Genomic DNA, 20,804 nt, shown 5'->3' with positions numbered 1-20,804 from the left:
ACCAAATTGTAATAATTTTATAATATTTTATCAGTACAAAAAATAAGTTATGGCATATACAAACCCTGGGATAGTATAAGGCTATTAAAAATTATAATAGCATTCCATGTATTTTGATATACAAAGTGCCAATGTTACAGGTGAAAAAAGCAAAGTGCAGAATACTATGTGTAACTGTTAATAGTGATGGTTTCCTGGGTCAGAACTGAAGGCCTGGGGGTAGAAATGAGAGCTCATGACTTCTACCTTTTGAATGTTGTTCTTTGTGCATGATTTACAATTTTCTAAAACTAAAAAAAAATCTCGGAAAGGGGCTGTATGCACCTAAATTACTTTGATATTCCCCAAAGTGGAGAGAAGTACCCGCTACACATTTTATGTGATGCATTCATATCACACCGACTTCTTGAACTAAATCCGAATTTTGATTTTAATCTGATAAACTTGGCCTACTATTTTACTGAACTCATTTCCCCTATAGCCTGGTAAGGTCATTGTCCTCTCCATACTGGCACCAGCGGGAGACTACTCACCTCGAGATCTCAAAAGCCTCTACATGAGGTTAGTAATATCCCTGAATCCTGCAATGAATTAACTCTCTACTCCACTGGGTCCCAGGTCTGCCCCCAGAGAGTCATCCAGAGAGTACCAGGGACCATCTTCAGAAAACAAGAGGCATTTGATCCCCAAACTTATTGAATGAAAGCGCTGTTGTTTTTCTTTTTTGAATATATAAAAGTAAATACTCAAGCAGATGGGAAACAGAACAGGATAGTAATGTCCTTATCATCATTAACACCTTGGATCAAGAAGAGGCATTAAGCACACAGACTCACGCTTTGATGAAAGCTGGGAGAAAGAGGTGCATCAAAGGGATCTTGAGGGCAAAGGCAGCCCTTCCCCTCCCAATCACATGCCCACCTCCTCTCACTGCAGCTTCTGTCTCAGGTCTTCTCCCAGCAGAGCTATAAATCCAGGCTGACTCCTCACTCCCCACATATCCACTCCTGCTCTCCCTCCTGCAGGTGACCCCAGCCATGAGGACCATCACCATCCTTGCTGCCATTCTCCTGGTGGCCCTGCAGGCCCAGGCTGAGTCACTCCAGGAAAGAGCTGATGAGGCTACAACCCAGAAGCAGTCTGGGGAAGACAACCAGGACCTTGCTATCTCCTTTGCAGGAAATGGACTCTCTGCTCTTAGAACCTCAGGTAGGAGACATCAATCTTGCACATCTGCAAAATCTAGAACAAAAGGATTAGAGAAAGGATCTGGAGTCAAGTGTGGAAAGGTCTACCTCACTTGAGTGACTTTACTTAATCTTCCTGAACCTTGATTTTCTCATCTATAAATTAATCAGTGAGAACCAAATAAATCTAAAAGATTTTCTTTTTTCTAAGACTTTTAGTTCCAAGATATTTCTGTGAAATTCGCTACTTTTAAGATAGAAAGAGCTACACTGACTAGTTCTTTGTAGGTCTAAATGGGCAGACTTAGTTATATAGAGAGTGTTTTACTTTGTCCATTGGAAAAGCTTTTAGAACCTAGAGAGGAACCTATAGGTGTGTTTCGATGTAGGCTAATAGGCTTGATTAAATCTTTCTACAATACATCCTTAGATCGAAACATCATATTGTGTCTCATACATATACACAATTATTGTTTGTCAATTAAAACAAGTAAATATATAAAATGTTAAAAAAAAAAAAGGGAGAGACAGAGAATGAAGAATTTGAATTTGGAAGGTCTTCAAAGACTCCTTGAGCACCAAAGTATTTGGTCCATGACATTAGCATGCACAATGCGGCATTTCAGAAACTGATCCAGGTGCTTTAGGGAGCCTTGTTAGGACCTGGAAATCACACATGGAGGTCAAGATTAGGGGTGTGGATGAAGCAGAATGAAGAGTAGGTAACCCTGAGGTTGAGAGGTATATTGTTGGACCAGGGAGCAGGTAATAAATACGTCCTGGATAGACTCACATGGGGAAAAAGACTATGATCTTGCAAGACTGACACATAGCTAGTAAGATTTCTTGTCATTTACGACAAAGACATGAATTTTCTCCATCCTAACATGACTGATACAGTGTCTCTTATTTAGACTATCTCAGTTAGTCTGGCTGTGCTTGTCCTTTTTCCCACCTCCCTCGCTGTGCCTGACCCTCTCTTCTTTCCACAGGTTCTCAGGCAAGAGCCACCTGCTATTGCCGAACCGGCCCTTGTACTAACCGTGAGTCCCTCTCCGGGGTGTGCAAAATCAGTGGCCGCCTCTACAGATTCTGCTGTCGCTGAGCTTCCTAGATAGAAACCGAAGCAGTGCAAGATTCAGTTCAAGGTCCTGAAAAAAGAAAAACATTTTACTCTGTGTACCTTGTGTCTTTCTAAATTTCTCTCTCCAAAATAAAGTTCAAGCATTAAACTTAGTGTGTTTAACCTTTTTAATTTTCTTTTCTTTTTCCTTTTTTTTTCTTTTGCTTTGTTATATGGTGGTTTGTATGGTTCCTTTGTATTGAGAATTCTGATCTACATTAAGTTAACTGGTCTTTGCATTCCAATGATGCACAATGTGAGCATCATAGAGCAATAACAAAATAACAAAAATGAATATAATTGGGTTTTTTGTTGTTGTTGTTTGAGACAGTGTCTAACTCAGCCACCCAAGCTGGAGTACAGTGGTGCAATCTCGGCTCACTGCAGCCTTGACCTCCTGTGCTCAAATGATCCTCCCACCTCAGCCTCTTGAGTAGCTGGGACTACAGGCATGTGCCACCACACCCTGCTAATGGTTTGTATTTTTTTGTAGAGACAGGTTTCACCATATTGCCCAGGTTGGTCTCGAACCCCTGAGCTTAAGTGATCTGCTCTCCTCAGCCCCCTAAAGTGCTAGGATTACATGCTTGAGCCACCACTCCCGACAGGATATAAGTGTTAATTGGAATAGTTTGAAACTTAAAAATTCAATGCATTCCTAATGATACTCAAAAAGTAGAAGTTTACAATGAGAGGCAAAAAGTGGTTGTTGGCTCAAAGGAAAGATAGATCTAATGGGCTATGTTTACTTGTCCTTTAATTTTAAAAAGTGGGAAAACATTGCTATACTTAATTTTTGAAATTTTAAGCAGATGTGTTAAATATATATGTTTTACATTAAGCTTTATTTCACTCTGTTTTGGTGATATATAACTGTATCAACAAGATAGAATAAAATAAAGTTTAACAAGGAAAAAGTTAAAACTGTGCCCAAAACAAGAAAGACTGACAAGCATCAGTGATCTCAATTAATAACCAGATGGAAGAGGAACTCAGAAGCTGGTGACCATAGAGGATGAGGCCCAATAACCAATGAGACAAATGGTCCCTCACTGGTCCCCAAAAGGTTAATTAGACCAACGTTTAATGAAGGAGTTGGTCTCAACTCTCCATCCCTTCAAGCATATGAACTCTATTTATTATAACAAAGCTATACTCATTTTAATAAAATGCTAGTGAGAAAATATATGTTAATATGTTTTTAATTATGCCAATGAACCAAGTCAATACATCATAATGATAAGAAAATTGGCCATACACTTAGGGCTATGCAAAAACTTAAGAACAATGTATTTGTGAGAAAAACAAGTTTCTAGAATTAAAATTTATATAAAAGACAGGGATTGAACAGTGCCATGACATGACAAAAACAAACAAACAAACATTTTTATTACAACAACAACAAAAAGTCTCAGCCTGATAATAAATAACAAGTAGTCTGGGTTTGATTCATCTTAGACACATGCAAAGCACTGTTTCCTGATCAAGGGTCAGCTATTTGACCCTAGACTTGCAACCTCGTTTAGTCATCTGGGGTCTCGGAAGATCACAAAAATCATAGGAAGGAGTAAACTCAAAACAAATGAGAAAAGACGTCAAATCCATGACATGGGCCCTTCTGTATCATTTTTGGTATAATGAATGAATAAGTTTGTGATCATCTTTCAGGAATATGTTTATTCTTTAAGGTATTAGATGTGTTTAAAAACAATCAGGCATACTAAATGTATTACATCAATATAGATTAAGAGAATTTAAATAATCACCTTTGTATCAATATTTAATACTCAAGAACTGGTTTAAACTTAGTGTAAATAGTGGCGAGATTTTTCTCTGTGCCCCAACGTCCTTCCAATATTAAAGAACCTACCAGGCTAGTGCAGGCTGGTGCTGCCTTTCCTCATCTGATGGTCCTTGGTGAGAACTCTCCACTTTACTGGGAGATAGGTGGTAAGGGCTGGTTCTCTGCCTCAGCAACCTTTCTTAGCAGGACTCTCTTCCACTTTTGCTGTCACACCTGGTCCTGGAAGTGGAGGGCCAGGAAGAGAGTATGATAGAGGAAGGCGAACACTCTCATGCACCATGCAAGAGGTGAGGGTCTCCGGCAGCAGGAACCAGAATGGGGAGTGGGGAGACCTCAGATGCTCTATACAAGTACATCTTTTGGGAAGTTAAGGTCACTCTACAAAGTCTGTGAACTTAGGTCAGGTTGGTGTGTAGGGTGAAAGGGAAGGATTTTCCAGGTCCCACCTGGTTGCCTAAAAGTCACTGTGATGCTCCTCTATTTAACTCCTTTACTCACAGCCAAAATTGATTAGTCGTTTGGTCTCTGCCCTTTCTTTTTGATGTGTTCTGCTTTTTGTTTTTTGGGTGTTTTGTTTTGTTTTGTTTGAGATGGAGTCTTCCTCTGTCACCCAGTCTGGAGTGCAGTAGCACGATCTTGGCTCACCGCAACCTCCGCCTCCCGGGTTCAAGTGATTCTTCTGCCTCACCCTCCCAAGTAGCTAGGATTACTGGCAAGTGCCACTGCACCCAGCTAATTTTTGTATTTTTATTAGAGATGTAGTTGCACCATGTTGGCCAGGCTGGTCTCGAACTCCTAACCTTGAATGATCTCCCCACCTTGGCCTCCCAAAGTGCTGGGATTACAGGCATGAGCCACCGTGCTGGGCCAATGGGTTCTGTTTTTATAAGAATCTTGAATAGCATCTCCTGTTCTTCATCAGTCTTTATGTAAACATCAGCTACAACGTGGGAGTTTGTTAGAGGCTCTGCTGCTCCATTCTGAGCAGCTACAGTATAAACAACCCTAGGTTTTCCAGGCAGATCTCTTCAATGTCCAGTTTTCCCTTGAAGCTAAGACTCTTGTCTTATATTAGCACAGTGATCAAGCAATATGAATAACTTCCATGGAGTAGCACTCCAAGGTCATGGGGGAGAATACCCTACTCTCTACTATCCTGAGTAAAACTTAACAGTAAGAAACAGAATAAATGTTTCCTCGGGCCCAAAGCTATTAAAGTGAGCATCAAGTCTCTGATCAGGAGGACAGCAAGTTATGCAAAAACCAAGATAGACAGAAGATGTTCTTCACCCTTCCTTCAGGCAACGGGAAGCTTTTTCTAACTGTTAATGGAAATTCTTGGCTCAGCATGGACCTAAACAAAAAGGTCTGATAAAAGGCACTTCACTCTCATTTTAACCATGTCCTGCATATATCTCCTCATCTTTCCATCCCACACATCCTCATTCTCCTGTCCCACCCCCAATCAGTCTAACTGCAGATCTTCCTGTTCTCTGCTGCAGAAAATTCAGGTGACCACACAAATGAAGTGTCTACCTAAACTGTATGTCTTGGTCAAGGATCTCCAGAGAAACAGAACCAAAAGAATGTGTATGTATAGAGAGATTTGTTTTGAGTAAATGCCTCATGTGACTAAGGAGCTAGCAAGTCAACAATCTCCAGGATGGGCCATCAAGCTGGAGACCCAGGGAAGAGTCAAAGTTGCAGTTCAAGTCTGGAGCCTGTCTGCTGGCAGAATTCTTTCTTGCCCAGGGAAGGTCAACCTTTTCCCTATTCAAGCCTTCAGCTGGTTGGATGAGGACCACCTACATTATGCAAGACAATTTAATTCACTGAAAGTCCACCAACTTAAATGTTAATCCCATCCAATAAGACACCCTTACATAAAGACCCAGAATAATGTTTGACCAAATATCTGGTCCACTGCAAAACAGCCAAGATGACACATAAAATTAACCATCACATTAGACCTTCAGTTTTACTGAGCAATCTTCTAAGTCTTCTCTGTATTTCAATCTTGTTCCAGTTCTTTAGAAGGACTTTAATAATATCCTAGTTCTATCATATTCTATATCACGTTTTTCACAGATTAAATGCTTGAAACTGTTGTTGGGTTTTTTTTCTTTTCTTTTCTTTTCTTTTCTTTTTTTTTTTTTTTTTTTTTTTGACCTCTGGGTACTCTGTTACCCAGGGTGGAGTACAGTGGTGTGATCTCAGTCAGCTGCCACCTCAGCCTCTCAGGTTCAAGCGATTCTCATGCCTCGGCCTCCCAAGTAGCTGGGACTACAGGCATATGCAACCACACCCAGATAATTTTTTCTACTTTTAGTAGTAACAGGGTTTCACCATGTTGCCCAGGCTGGTATCGAACTCCCAATCTCAGGTGATCCACCCGCCTTGGCCTCCCAAAAGGCTGGGATTACAGGTTTGAGCCACTACACCCAGACTTGCTTTTGAAACTTCCGATGCATCTTACACCTATGTGTAAATGCAATCTGATAGTGGTTTTGCTTTGATTTACTTTGATAAACTTCTATAATTATGTAATTGGTATTACTATAATTTGAGTATGTCCTCCAAAAGTTCATGTTGAAACTTAATCCTCAATATAACACTATTAAAAGGTGGGGTCTTTAAGAGATGATGGGGTTCTGAGGGCTCTATGCCCCCGAATGGATTAACCCATTCATGAATTAACGTGTTAGTAGATTGTCACAAGAGTGAGTCTGCTGTGAGTCTGTTGTAAAAGCCAGTTCCTCTCAGTGTGTCCCGCCTCACCATGTGATACCCTGCACAACTGAGGACTGCAGAGATTCCTTATCAGCAAGAAGGCCCTCACCAGATGCAGCCTCTAAATCTCAGACTTCCCAGCCTTCAGAGTTGTAAGAAAAAAATATATTTTCTTTGTAAGTTACCCAGTCTTAGGTATTCAGTTACGGAAAGAAAAAAATAATATAAGACAGCTACCATCTTAGGATCAAGGAAATATGGCAATATTGGTTAATATCCATTCATTGCCCCCATTGTGTTAGGCATCACACCAATTGCTTTCCCTACCACACATGAGGTAGGAGACAATTATCTAGATTTGAGAGATTAAGAAATGGAGGCCTGGTACATGGCAGCCCATCCTTTAGTCTTCGGTATACCTGATGTTGCATAAGAAACAACAGCAAACAGAAAAAGATGACCACCCCCAATGGACAAAGGAACCAGTGACCAACCCTAAGAAGATGGCAATGTTCAATAATTCAAAACAGCAGTTTTTAGGAAATTCAGCAAACTTTGCAATGACACAGAAAAGTAATTCAGAAATATATCAGAAAAATTTAGCAAGTATATCAAAATCGTTTTCAAAAAAGCAAATAGAAACCCTGGAACTGAGAAATAAACTGCCTAGCAGAAAGCTGTCAGACTCTCAATAACAGAATTGATCAAGTAAAAAAAAAAAAATCAGTAAGCTCAAATGCAGGCTATTTGAAATACAAAGTAAGAGGAGAAATAATGAAAAGAATGAAGAATACTTATTAAATATAGAAAATACCTCAAAAGAACAAATCTAAAAGTCATTGATCTTCAAAATGGAGCTGAGAGAGGGCAAGGGCTACAAAGCTTAAATAAATAATAATAGAAAACTTTCCAAATATAGAGAAAGATATAAATATCTAGGTATAGGAAGGTTAAAGATCATCAAACAGATTCAACACAAAAAAGACTATCATAAGGCATATGGTCATTAAACTCTCAAAGGACAAAGAGAGGATTCTAAAAGCAGCAAAAAGAAAGCAGCAAATTAAACATAAAGAGGCTCCAATTCATCTGGCTACAAACTTCTCAGTGGAAATCCTACAGACCAACAAGGAGAGGGATGATATGCTCAAAGTGCTGGGGCACAGGCTGAGAGATAATCTTCCCACCAAGAATACTGCACCTAGCAAAGCTATCTTTCATATATTGAGTAGAAATAAAGGTTGTGACTGACAAACAAAAACTGAGGAAATTCATTACCAGACCTGTCTGTCTTAACACAAAATTATTAAAGGAAAGTCTTTAGTCTTTAAGAAAAGGATGCCAACATGCAAAAAGAAAACATCTGAAGGTATAAAACCAATTGGTAAAAGTAAGTACACAGACAATTTTAGAATACTCTAATACTATAATTGTGGTTTGTAGATCTCTCATATCTCTAGTATGAATACTTAAAAGCAAATTAATCAAAAATAATAAATAAAACAATTTGTTAAGAGATAGGCAATATAAAAAGATGTACATTGAGACCAAAAAAGTCTAAATGTTGGGGGGGGTGGGAGTTAAAGTATAGAGTTTTTTAGGTTTTTCTGTCTTTGTTAGTTTCTTCTTCTTTCTTTGTGATCAAAGTTAAGTTGTCATTTGTTGAAAATAACTTCTTATGAACATTTCATAATTTTCCTAATAACCCCAAAGCAAAAACCTGTAATGCATACACATTTTTTTTTTTTTGAGACAGAGTCTCACTCTGTCACCCAGGCTGGAGTGCAGTAGCACGATCTCAGCTCACTGCAAGCTCCGCCTCCCAGGATCAGGCCATTCTCCTGCTTCAGCCTCCCAAATAGTTGGGACTACAGGTGCCCGCCACCACCCCTGGCTAATTTTTTGTATTTTTAGTAGAGACGGGGTATCACCGTGTTAGCCAGGATGGTCTCGATCTCCTAACCTCGTGATCCGCCTGCCTCGGCCTCCCAAAGTGCTGGGATTACAGGCATGAGCCACCGTGCCCAGCCATGCATACACTTTTTTAAAAGCAAAGAATTAAAGCACTATCAGAGAAAATCATTTAACCACTAAGGAGGAAAGTAATAAAAGAAGAAAGAAAAGGAAGAGATGAGTTACAAAAGAACCAGAAAACAAGTAACAAAATGGTAATAGTAAGTTCTTACCTATCAATAATAACATTAAGTATAAACTAAATTCTTCAGTTTATAGACATACATTGGCTGAATGGATTGAAAATCAAGATCCAACTATATGCTCCCTACAAGAAAATTACTTTGTCTATAAAGACACATATAGATTGAAAGTGAAGGGATGAAAAAAGATATTCCATGCAGATGGAAACCAAAAGAGAGCAACAGTAGCCATATTTCTATCAGACAAAACACAATTCGAGTCAAAAATTACAAAAAGAGGCAAACAAGGTCATTACATAATGATATAGTGGTCAATTTAGCAAAAGGATATAAAAATTCAAAGAGCATTCAAATGCAAATATTAATGGATCTAAAGAGATAAGCTGAAATACAATAATACTAGAAAACTTCAACAACTCACTTTCAATAAAAAACTGACCATTTAAACAGAAAATTAACAAAACCAAACATCAGAGTTAAACTACACTCTAGCCCAAATGGACCTAACTGACATTTACAGAATATTTCATCTAACTGATGCAGAATATATTCTTCTCATCAGCACATAGAACATTCTCCAGAACAGATCATATGTTAGTCCACAAAACAACTCTCAACAAATTTTTAAGTCAAAACAATATCATGTATGTCAAACTTACATCAAGTATTATTCTGACCACAGTGGAATACAATTTGAAATCAATGATAAGAGGAACTTTGGAAACTGTACAGATACATGGAATTAAACAACATGTTCCTGAATGACCAATGGGTCAATAAAAAAAAAAGGAAATTTAAAGAATGCTTGAAACAAATGAATTTAGAAACACAACATACCAAAACCTATATTCAAGCCACAGTTACTCTTAGGTGGTCACTGGTAAAATGACACAAGGAGTTTGAGCGGGACAGAGAGATTACAGACTTCAAAGAAAGGGACAGCATTTCAAGTGGGTTTTCCGCATTCTTGACCAAAACATCTCAAGGGCCAGACACTGCTGTGACCACCAACACCAATCACAAACACCCAGAGCCCAGGAGAAGGGAGCTGGTGTTTCCCATGTCCACCCCATGAGATTCTGAGGAGGTCTCACCCCCAGACTGAGGCTCTGCCTGTCTGAAGAGGCAGTTCAGGTGTCCAGGCACCACACTGAAACACTGCACGGCCGGGGAACCCAACACAGATCCCAGGGAGGACACAGGCATTCTGACAGACAAATGATTCCAACCTTCCCCTTGTTTAGACAGTGAAGGACACACACAGAACTTCGGATTGTGAAGGCCAGGAGGCTTCCTTGGCTTCTAGTAACTGCCACTGCTTCAAAGCCCTGAGGTCCCTGAACTAACATTCCGTATTTTTCCAAACTGTAGGCTGGGCCAGGCTGACTCCACCCGGGGGCATCTGCATTTCACCCAGAAGTACACCTTGCTCATTTCCCAGACCTGGGGTCTCCGCTAAAATTTCACTTTGTAACTGAGGTCTTTCCTGATTTCTCAATTTTAAGCTGCAGCAACTTTCCTGGGCAATCTCCATCCCACCTGTTCTCCTTATTTCTAACTGTAGAATTGTAGTGGTCTCACATTCTGTACACTTCACTCACTCTCTGTAACATTTCCCTCCGTACTCTAGAAGGGAAGTTGCATGTTTTGCTCATTATTGTACCACAGTGTCCAGATGACTGTCTAGTACATAGTAAGAGATCATCAAATTAATTGTGATAAAATTAATTAATCATATCTAATATCACATAATGATATAAAATTAGATTATTATTATTACTAAACTGCATAGGAAAAAATGAAAACTACAGCCACAAAGCAGTCCATATATCAAGTTTCTGTGGCAGCATGGAAAAAAAGCCAATTAAAAACATTGAAGGCTGATATATAGAAAAATATCCTTGGGAAAATGTGGCTTCATGAAGCAATAGGAGTTTAGAAGAAAGAAGCAGACTATTTTGGTTTTGAGTGCAAGAAAAGCCTTCATGGTGAAACACAGAGGTATTTAAAACATGGGTAGATTAAAAGAAGGGGTAGAGTAGAATGTTCGGTGGAGAGAATAATATCAGGGCAAGAAATATGCAGGGTCAGGTCGACCTCCACTGAATTTAGAGGAATGGATGTTGCCAGAGAGAGGGATGGAGTAGAGTTCAGGCTGATGTGCTGAGAAGCATCCATCAACTCAAGGGAAAGGGGCAGATGAGGACGGAGCCTCCCTGCTCCTCTGTGTGGATAAAGGCACACTGGGAGCACCATTTGTGGCTTCTGCTACTGCAGTCTAAGGTGGGCTATGACTACTGCAAACTCTAGAGACAGAGAATTCAGGGAGAGGTTTGAGGGTCTCCAAACAACCAGGGCAACTTGCTCGGCCTCAAGTAAGACCCAGAACTGTTCACTGGATGCACAAACACTCTACATTCACTGATGACATACAAGAGATTTTCTACCTGGAACCACTCGTGTGGTGGAACAGTAAATATTGAATAAGTCAGATGCCTCATCCCTATAAATGTAATTACCCAAGAGGGCAGCAGCCCTGTCTCTGTGAGAGGATAGGAGCCTTACTCCAACAAGCACAAATTAGCAAACACAGATGGCCCAATCAAACTAGCCAACTTCCCTCCTAACGAACTCCAGAGCTATCCTGCTAGCTCCCCTCAAGGCTTAAATTCTCCTGCCTTTGGCTTGAGGTAAGTTGAGTCCAACGGCTCTTCCTATTACAGCGTTTTGACTCCTATTGCAACAGTCTTCAATAAACGTTTCCTTGACATTTCTTGAAAGTCTTGGTGAAATTTTTCTTTTACAAGAAAAGTACAGAGTTGTTTTGTTCTGTATCTCTGTTTGTTCTGAACTCTGCTTACAAACAAAACCAGAATATAAGAGATGAGAAAAGTACTCGTTTCCTTTTTCGAAGTTCTGTATTTCTTCCTTTGCCACTAAAAGCTAAATAACTCATTAAAAAAACTAAGGGAAAGAGTTCACACTAATATTTCCTGGCAGATCACCCTCCCAACCTTTCAGTGCTCTGTCCTCCTGGATGACAGTGACTCCCCGCCCTCTTTGTCCCAGCTCTCCACCACATGGCCACCCAGTAACTCCTGCCACCACCTGGAATTCCTCCAGCTCTGAACATCAACTATGAAGCTCCCCATCCCTGACTCACCCGCTGTCCTTCCAGCCTCTCATGTACCCGTCCCTCCTTCCCTGCTGATCAGCATCAACAAGGCTGTTCTCCCCGGGGCTGTGCATGGGAATCACCAGGGAGCCTGATGCCCTGACTGCCCCCAGTACACCTGTCATCTGCTCTCATCTCCTGTCCTTGTGCACTGCACCATCTTTGCCGCAGTTTCTCTGAGTTTGGTATTTTTGATGTTTTTCAGACATCTGAGTGGGGTCTTGAATTCAAACATCAAACCATGACAAGCTGAGTTAACATTTTGACTCCTGTATCTTGGAATTGAGGGGGAATTCTGGCTTCAGGAAATACTTGATTTAAGGACTCAAAGCATAAGTTACATTGTTGTCTTCACCTTTTTCCCATTTATTTCTCTTGATCTTACTTTGGGCTCTCTCCCCAGGTGACAGCCATGTGAATCATGGTCATCTCTCTGTGACCTTCGTAGCTGATCTCCTGGAGAAAATCCCTACTTCCTTCCCATTGTTCCAGCCTACACCCAAGTCTCATGGCCACCTCTGAATCTGTCACTGAGGGCGGAGGTTGGCACCACACCTGGGTCCCATATCGCCCCACTCCCCAAGGAAGAATTGAAACTAAGAACAGTTGACAGGGGATCAGTCAGTCACTGGAAAAACTCCACAATCCCATTCCCCCACCACAATGGGCTCTGTGTTACACTTTGAAAATAAAGTGAGAAGATCCATCGATATTTTAGAGAAGCAAAAGTTTACATACAAAAAGTGCACAAGTCCAACTTCTCTCCATGACAATGAGAACTTCTCTCCCTGTTCATCTCCTGCTTTGTAAAAAGCCACCACAAAATTCAGAGGATTGAAACAGCACCATCAGGTCTTTGCTCACACATTTGCAACTGGGGCCTGGCTCCCTTCAGGGGCATCAGAGGAGAGCTTATGCTGGGATCTGAAGATCTCAGGGCTGAGACACTCCTGCACAGGGGCAGGCAGTGCTGGCTCAGGTGGGAGCTCCGGCAAGACTGAGGGAAAGGACTGTGTGATATGCTGGGGTCGGATCATGCTGGCTCATGAGAGAGGAGTTTTTGTGAAATAATTGTTAAATGATCTATAGCTGGGAGAATTTTAAGAATAGAAACTTAAAAACACTGCAAATAAGAGTTGTTTTTTGTTTCTTGTTTTTTTTTCTTTTTCCCCCCAGAAAGCGGGTTGCTTTGCACTCTCTAGCCAGTCCTTGTAGATGGGCTCGGTTCCTCTCCCTGTCCAACACTTAGGCTTCCTCTAAGCATGGTGCCTGGGCTCCAAAGTCACCAGAGCTCTTAGTCTGTCTGGGCTGCTAGCAAAATAATGCCATAAACCAAGCTGCTTATAAAAACAGAAAGGTGTTTCTCATGGACTGATAAGTCTAAATCAAGGTGCCAGGAGATTTGGTGTCATGAGACCTGCTTTTCTGACTCATAGATGGCATCTTCTCACTGTGTTCTCATCTAGTGAGCCCTCTCACCAGAGAGGGAGCTCTCTGGGGCATCTTCTATAAGGGCACTAATGCTACTCACAAAGCCTGTGCCCTCCTGACCTTCTTACCTCCCAAAAGCTCCCACCTCTTATACTATCAACTAATGGTTTAAGATTTTAACTATGAATTTCAGAGGGACAAAAATATTCAGGTTGCAGCACCATCCAATAGAGAGGAAGTGAAAGATACCAGTTCATCAGGCCCGATCCCAGAAAAACAGCATGGCACTAAGTCAGATGCATTCAATTTGTCAAGATGTTACCCGGTCTCGATTCAACAGGGGATAACTAAACCTGCTTTTCTGTGTGAGGAGAGTCAATGATTTAGGGACGCATTTTAAACAGCTCAAGGGAGTTATTCCCTCATAGTTTTTTGTAAAATTTCTGCAGACGCCAACACTAGACACATAGACAGCTTGTAACAGGTGGCTGGGAAAGGCAGACAAAGGGCAGGGACTCAGAGTTCCTGCCTGTCCCAGCTGGATCTGCAGGCGTGGGAGTTGCTGTGTGGCACAGGCAGCACCAGGACCCTCCCTCCAGGCGGGTGGACAAAGGGCTGAGGGGAGGGACAGGGCGGTGCTCTCTGAGGAGCTGGGAGGTGGACAGTCCTCAGAGCTCACCCCCACGCAGCCTCCGCCCTGCCCCACGCTAACACGCATGCTATGTTCCAAGACTGGCCTTCCCTACCAGGTCAAAACCATGTTCCAGGGCCCTGCCCAAGGTCCACACACCCTGTGTCTGCTGGGGCCACCAGACAGCCTCAGCTGTGTGGGAATATCCTTGCTGCTCCTGGAGGCCTCTCTCCTGTCACACCCACACCTGCACCCCCATCCACAGCTTCCGCAGAATATTTACTCCAACCTGATGGTGTCAAGGCTCTTATGGAGAGTCAGCTCCAACCTAGTGCAGACTCACTTCAATATTCTCTGGAAATTCAAATGCATGTGTATGAGAGAACAGTTTCAACCACGTCTACACTGGAAGTCTACACTTGTAGAAATTCATGGAAAAATCGACTGGGGTGGGGGTCATGGATGGCCACAGCCTCAGACCACAGCGCCCCAACCCAAGGGTTGTCAAGAAAAACAACAGCCTCACCAGAACCAGGGGACTCCAAGGAATCTCACCTTGATGGTGAGGTCACCACTAAACCAGCCTCTCCTTACTGCTACAGGGTAGGGACCTCACCACCCCCAGGACATGGTGCTGGCTCACATCCAGTACCTGGACCCCTGCGTAGCTGCTCTCTTAGCTCATGCTTTGTTGCGAACCCTGCAGGTGACTTCATAGAGTGGTATTTCGCTGGGAACACCATTTGTCTTCATGTAACCCCATTAGCTATACCCTCTAGTGCAAGGAAACCATAAGGCCTAGGTCACACCATGAGGCTGCCTTACAAGTTATGCAAAAACCATGGACTTGGGAGACCTGTGTGTAACAACATCACACCCAAATCTAACCAGCTCTCCCCATAACAGCACGCTCATGTGTTACTGAGGAAATGCCTGTGGATTGGAGTGTGTTCTGTGTGCAGGAGGCTGGTCCAGGTTTCACTTCTGCAGGACACTGGACGTTTCCCAAAACCAGCAGACTTTCCCCACGTGCACACACACCCCTTCTCATTTTGCCTCTACATCCATATCCACTGGGCCCTTCAGGCACCTACTAATGCCCTAGAACCTAAAACCATCATCTGGGGCCCAGTTCCCTGAATGGCCCTAATCTCTTCCTCTGCTGGAATGAGTCCAGTGCCCACTTCCTCCAACGGTGAAATTGCTGGGCCTGCTACAGATCAGGAACTCACTGCTTCCTCAGAGGGGCAGCCGACTTCACTGCTCTGCAACAGCGACCACCCCTAGCGAGGCTTGAGATGCCTCTTCCCTCCTTAAGACTGAGGGAGACGCTTCAGCTCTCCCTCCACTGCCCCAAGTCCTCCACAGCCCAGTGCCTGCTGCCTTCACACAGAGCTGCAGGGGAGGTCCTGTGTATCCGGCCTGCTGGACCAGCGCTGTGCACGACCCTCCCATGGCAACAGTGGCTGTGCGGCCTGCACACTGGGCTTGGCAACCTCGCTGTAGGTATTTGTTCCCTCAGGAGTGACTGCATTCTTTTCTCATTTCTAGAAAACTGATGCCATTTACCTCACTATGAGGAGGAGGAGGAGGAGGGTGGACAGTGGTACATTTTAAAACGTGCACTATTCTCCCTAGGACTCCCCCTCAAATAACCCAGGAGGGACCATACCAGCTCAATCCTGTGTATCCCAAGCACAGAGTAATCATCCCACTCATGCTGAGTGTATGGTGGCCATTAAGCCTGCCCTGAACTGGCTTTAGAACAAGGTGTTTGAGCACACAGCACCGTCTTGCTGCCACCTTGGCCCCCTCCCTTGTGAGACCTCTGAGACACATTAGGTCTCACCTAAAAATCTCAGGATTTCTAGGCCCAAACGGTCCTAAAAAATTGTTTAGTCTCAACTCTCTAAGGTCAAGAGAAGAGGTGATTGTTCCCTCTAAGAAACCACACGTTGCATGTACATCCTTAATTCCGGAAAGTCCAACAAACCTGCCCTGCTTAGCAACACAAGCCGAGGTGGTACTCCTCTCACCCGGGCATTCTCCAACACACCTGTTTATCCAAACAGCTTTGATTTGTTTTTATGGTTGGACCCCAGGTTCCCAGGAGGCTGGTTCAGGCCATATTCCAAATCCTCATCTGTGTGTGGGTGGCATTCTTAGCCTAGCCTCCTTACAGGGTGGATACTATGATACACAGGCCAGGCTGTCCCAGTGGCTTTCAATATTCTTTTGGTCCAGATAGTTCAGCCTCAGCACCAGTGTAGGCATCACAGGGTCAATTGTCTTACGAGTCATGGAGAATTCATAGTTGGTTGCTGCCTGGGCCTGGCCAGGGCTGACCGTAGACAAGGCATCCCTCTGTGAACTCCTATTTTAACGCCAGCTTCCCAACAAATTTCTCAACTGCTCTTACCAGCAGGTATTTAAACTACTCAATAGAAGGTAACCCTGAAAATTAGGACACCTGTTCCCAAAAGACCCTTAAATAGGGGAAGTCCTTTCCTGCTTGTGCACAGCTGCCCATGTGGCAACATGAGGCCTGGGACAGGGGACTGTCCTCTGCCCACTCTGGTGGCCTCACCTAGCTTAACAATCTGTCAGTAACACAACACAAAACTTAAACTTTCATACTGCGGTTCTAGCCAGGAAGCTGTGCTCCCAATCTGACCCGTGATTGTGGGGCCACCTCAGAGGGACCCAGTGAGGGAATATTTTGCCGTCTGGGACTGTTGGTTGCTGGGGGCAGTGGCTATGAGCTCAGTTAATAAACTCAAGCAGTTTCCTTCCAAACACACATGTCCTACTTAACGTGTCCAACAGAGATGATCATACCCATAGCTGCTAAAACATTATTTTATTGTGAGAAAAGTCTATTCATGTTCTTGGCCCATTGAGTTTTCATTTATTATTTATTTATTTTGCAGAGATGGAGTCTCACTATATTGCTCAAGCTGGTCTCCAACTCCTGGGTTCAAGCGATCTTCCTACTTTGGCCTTTGAAAGCGCTGAGATTGCCTGTGTGAGCCATCATGCGGGCTCACTGGCCCATTGATTAATCAGATGAATTGTTTTTTGCTATTGAATTGTTTGACTTCCTTGTGTATTCGGATATTTAAACATTCTACCACATAGGGTTTGCAAATATTTTCTCTCATGTTCTGTGTTGCCTTTTCACTCAGTTGATGGTTTCCTTTGCTGTGCAGGTGCTTTAGTGTTCAGCGCAGCCCCGCTTGTCTATTTTCCATTTTATTGCCTGTCCCTTTGATGTCATAGCCAAGAAATAATTGCCCAGATTAATGTCAAAAAGCTTTATCCCTATATATTCTTCTAGTAGTTTATGGTTTCAGAACTTATGTTTAGGTCTACAATCCATTGAGTTGATTTTTGTATGTGGTGTAAGAAAAAAGACCACATGTATACATATCTCAAATTCTAAGGTAGTATATATTAGACACATACAATGTGTCTATTTACACACATTGAACTGAAAATAATAAACATATTTTTATCTTTCAATCAACTCTATCTCTATCTTACTGAACTTGTTTCACCTATAGCCTGATGAGGTTGCTGTCCTCTCTTCCCCAGCTGCTATAGGAGACTGCTCATCCCCTAACCTCAAAAACCCCTTCATGAGGGTGATAATGCCCTTGAATCCTGCAATGAATTAGTTCTCTACTACAGTGGAATTCAGGTCTGTTATGAGGGTCTGGATCTCTGAAGAGAAGAGGTCTCATTTTCAGAAAATAAGAGGGATTTATTCCCTGAAATTACTGAATTAAATCACTGTTTCGATTACTTTTTGCAATATTAAAAGTAAATATTTAAGCAGGTAAAAACAGAAATAATGGTAGGGTCCTTATCATCACCGTGAATTCCAAACTAGCATAGACACTAAACCTAGAGTTTCACACTAGAATGAAAGCTGGGAGAGCAGAGGAGTCTCAGAAGGACGTGGAGGCCAATGGACACCTGCAACCTCTCCAATGAAATGCCTACCTCCTCTCACTGCAGCATCCACCTCTGAGCCTTCTCGCAGCAGAGCTATAAATTCAGCCTGGCTCCTCCGTCCCCACACAACCAGTCCTGCTCTCCCTCTTCTCCTCCAGGTGACTACAGTTATGAGGACCCTCACCCTCCTCTCTGCCTTTCTCCTGGTGGCCCTTCAGGCCTGGGCAGAGCCACTCCACGCAAGAGCTGACGAGATGCCAGCCCAGAAGCAGCCTCCAGCAGACGACCAGAATGTGGTCATTTACTTTTGAGGAGATGACAGCTCCTCTCTTCAGGTTCCAGGTGAGAGATGCCAGCATGCAGAGCTACAGACTAGACAGAAGGACAGGAGACAGGCTCTGGAATTGGATCTCAGTGGAAGATGTCACTTAGGTGGCTTTACTTAACATCTCTGGTCCTGGATTTTCTCATATCTAAATGGAATAGAGAACCAAAGAAATCTAAGAGATTTTTCTTTCTCCAAAAACTTGATTCCAAGATATGACTGTGAAATTAACTAGATTTAAGATATAAGGAGATGCTACCTAGTTCCTTCTGGATCCAGACAAATAAGCTTAAGTATATAGAAAATATTTCACCCTGTCTATATAGGAGGTTTTAGAACCTGGAGAGGAACCTAAGAGTGTGTTCAGGTGTGTGTGTGATGGGCAGGAATGCAGAAAAGTGAAGCAAAGGAGAATGAGTCTTGAATCCTGTGTGACCAGCACTGCTCTGTGTATTTATTCCTATTGACTGAGATTGTTTGTGCTACCGGCTGCAATACAGCCAACATCACTCATCAGCCAACATGTGACTTCTCCAAGATTCCCTTTACCACCCACTGCTGACCCCGTACTCAATTTCTGATGCTCTCTCTGGGTCCCCAGGCTCAACAAAAGGCTTGATCTGCCATTGCAGAGTACTATACTGCCTTTTTGGAGAACATCTTGGTGGGACCTGCTTCATCCTTGGTGAACGCTACCCGGTCTGCTGCTACTAAGCTTGCAGACTAGAGAAAAAGAGTTCATAATTTGCTCTGAGCGTTAAAGGGAACTGTTATTCTTATACCTTGTCCTCAATTTCCTGTCCTCATCCCAAATAAATACTTGGTAACATGATTTCCGGGTTTTTTTTTTTTTTTTTTTGAGGCGGAGTCTCACTCTGTCACCCAGGCTGGAGTGCAGTGGTGGGATCTCAGCTCATTGCAAGCTCTGCCTCCCAGGTTCAAGCAATTCTCCTGTCTCAGCCTCATGAGTAGCTGGGACTACAGGCGCCCGCCACCACGCCTGGCTAATTTTTGTATTTTTAGTAGAGACGGTGTTTCACCATGTTGGCCAGGATGGTCTTGATCTCCCGACCTCGTGACCCACCCGCCTTGGCCTCCCAAAGTGCTGGGATTGCAGGCGTGAGCCACCGGGCCCGGCCAATCTAATAAAATAAAGATCCAAATTCTAGGAACTTCAAGGAAGAATTCTGGCTTCAGACACATGGATATGAAAGGTCAAATGATGCCCCTGATCTCTCCACCCGCTGCTCTGTCTTTTCATTCTGCCTCGTTTTCACTGGGTCCACTCTCAAAGAAGTCCTGTGTGCTGGGCAGACAATCAGTGTCAGCTTGAAGTTTATGCAATCACAAAATCACTCCTTCTCAGGAAAAACCATCATGCTGTTTCCAAAATTGTTGGAGTTTTATTCAACCAAACTGGATCACACATCTACCTTTTAAGTTTGGGAGTTATATCAGTTCTATTGAAACAACTTTAGCTAAGGTTGGAATGGGTTGCAGGAGTTTGAGACCAGACTGGGCAACATGGTGAAACCCCATCTAAACAAAAATATACAAAAAATTAGCTGGGCATGGTGGCACACACCCATGGTCCCAGCTATCAAGGAGGCTGAGGTGGGAGGATTGCTTGAGCCTGGAATGTTGAGGCTGCAGCGAGCTGAGATTGCACCACTGCAGTCCAGCTTGGGCAACAGAGTGAGACACTCCAGCCTGGGCAACAGAGTGAGACACACCAGCCTAGGCAACAGAATGAGACACTCCAGCCTGGGCAACAGTGAGACACACCAGCCTAGGCAACAGAATGAGACCCTCCAGCCTGGGCAACAGTGAGACACACCAGCCTAGGCAACAGAATGAGACGCTCCAGCCTGGGCAGCAGTGAGACACACCAGCCTAGGCAACAGAATGAGACACTCCAGCCTGGGCAACAAAGTGAGACACTCCAGCCTGGGCAACAGAGTGAGACACTCCAGCCTGGGCAAAAGAGTGAGAACCTATCTCAAAAAAAAAATTTGTTTTCTTTGAAGATTGGAATGGGTTGTTAAGAAAGCTGTAATGAATCATACAAAGAGCCCAGGAGCACCACACTGTGACAGACTCATTATCAGGACCTTCCAGGAGGAACAGCAACAGCAATACCCTCTTAGGTCCTCAGAGTATGTACCGGGATGGTCACGGCTTCCCTGCCAGGCTGTCTCCAACTGTTGCTCATCTTAATATCTCACTCTTGGGACCTGTGTCCTTTTGAGCTTGTCTTTTTCTTCCTTTCCAAGAGGACATGGTCA

At 43.1% G+C, this 20,804-nt stretch overlaps 1 protein-coding gene and 1 pseudogene across 1 annotated transcript; both read left to right on the top strand.

The window, feature by feature from the left end:
- The first annotated feature begins 459 nt into the window (after positions 1–459).
- LOC101152910 (defensin alpha 5) lies at positions 460–2,419 on the top strand. The gene is made up of 2 exons (XM_004046597.4): positions 460–1,209; positions 2,180–2,419. Exons 1-2 carry the CDS (start codon positions 1,038–1,040, stop codon positions 2,290–2,292), a joined length of 285 nt encoding a protein of 94 aa, XP_004046645.2. The 5' UTR covers positions 460–1,037; the 3' UTR covers positions 2,293–2,419.
- Positions 2,420–18,364: 15,945 nt separating this feature from the next.
- Positions 18,365–19,233, top strand: LOC134758980 (defensin-7-like; annotated as a pseudogene).
- Positions 19,234–20,804: the final 1,571 nt, after the last annotated feature.

This window comes from Gorilla gorilla, chromosome 7, assembly GCF_029281585.2.
Source record: "Gorilla gorilla gorilla isolate KB3781 chromosome 7, NHGRI_mGorGor1-v2.1_pri, whole genome shotgun sequence".
Lineage (NCBI taxonomy): Eukaryota > Metazoa > Chordata > Mammalia > Primates > Hominidae > Gorilla > Gorilla gorilla.
This window is presented reverse-complemented; position numbering and strand designations above follow the sequence as displayed.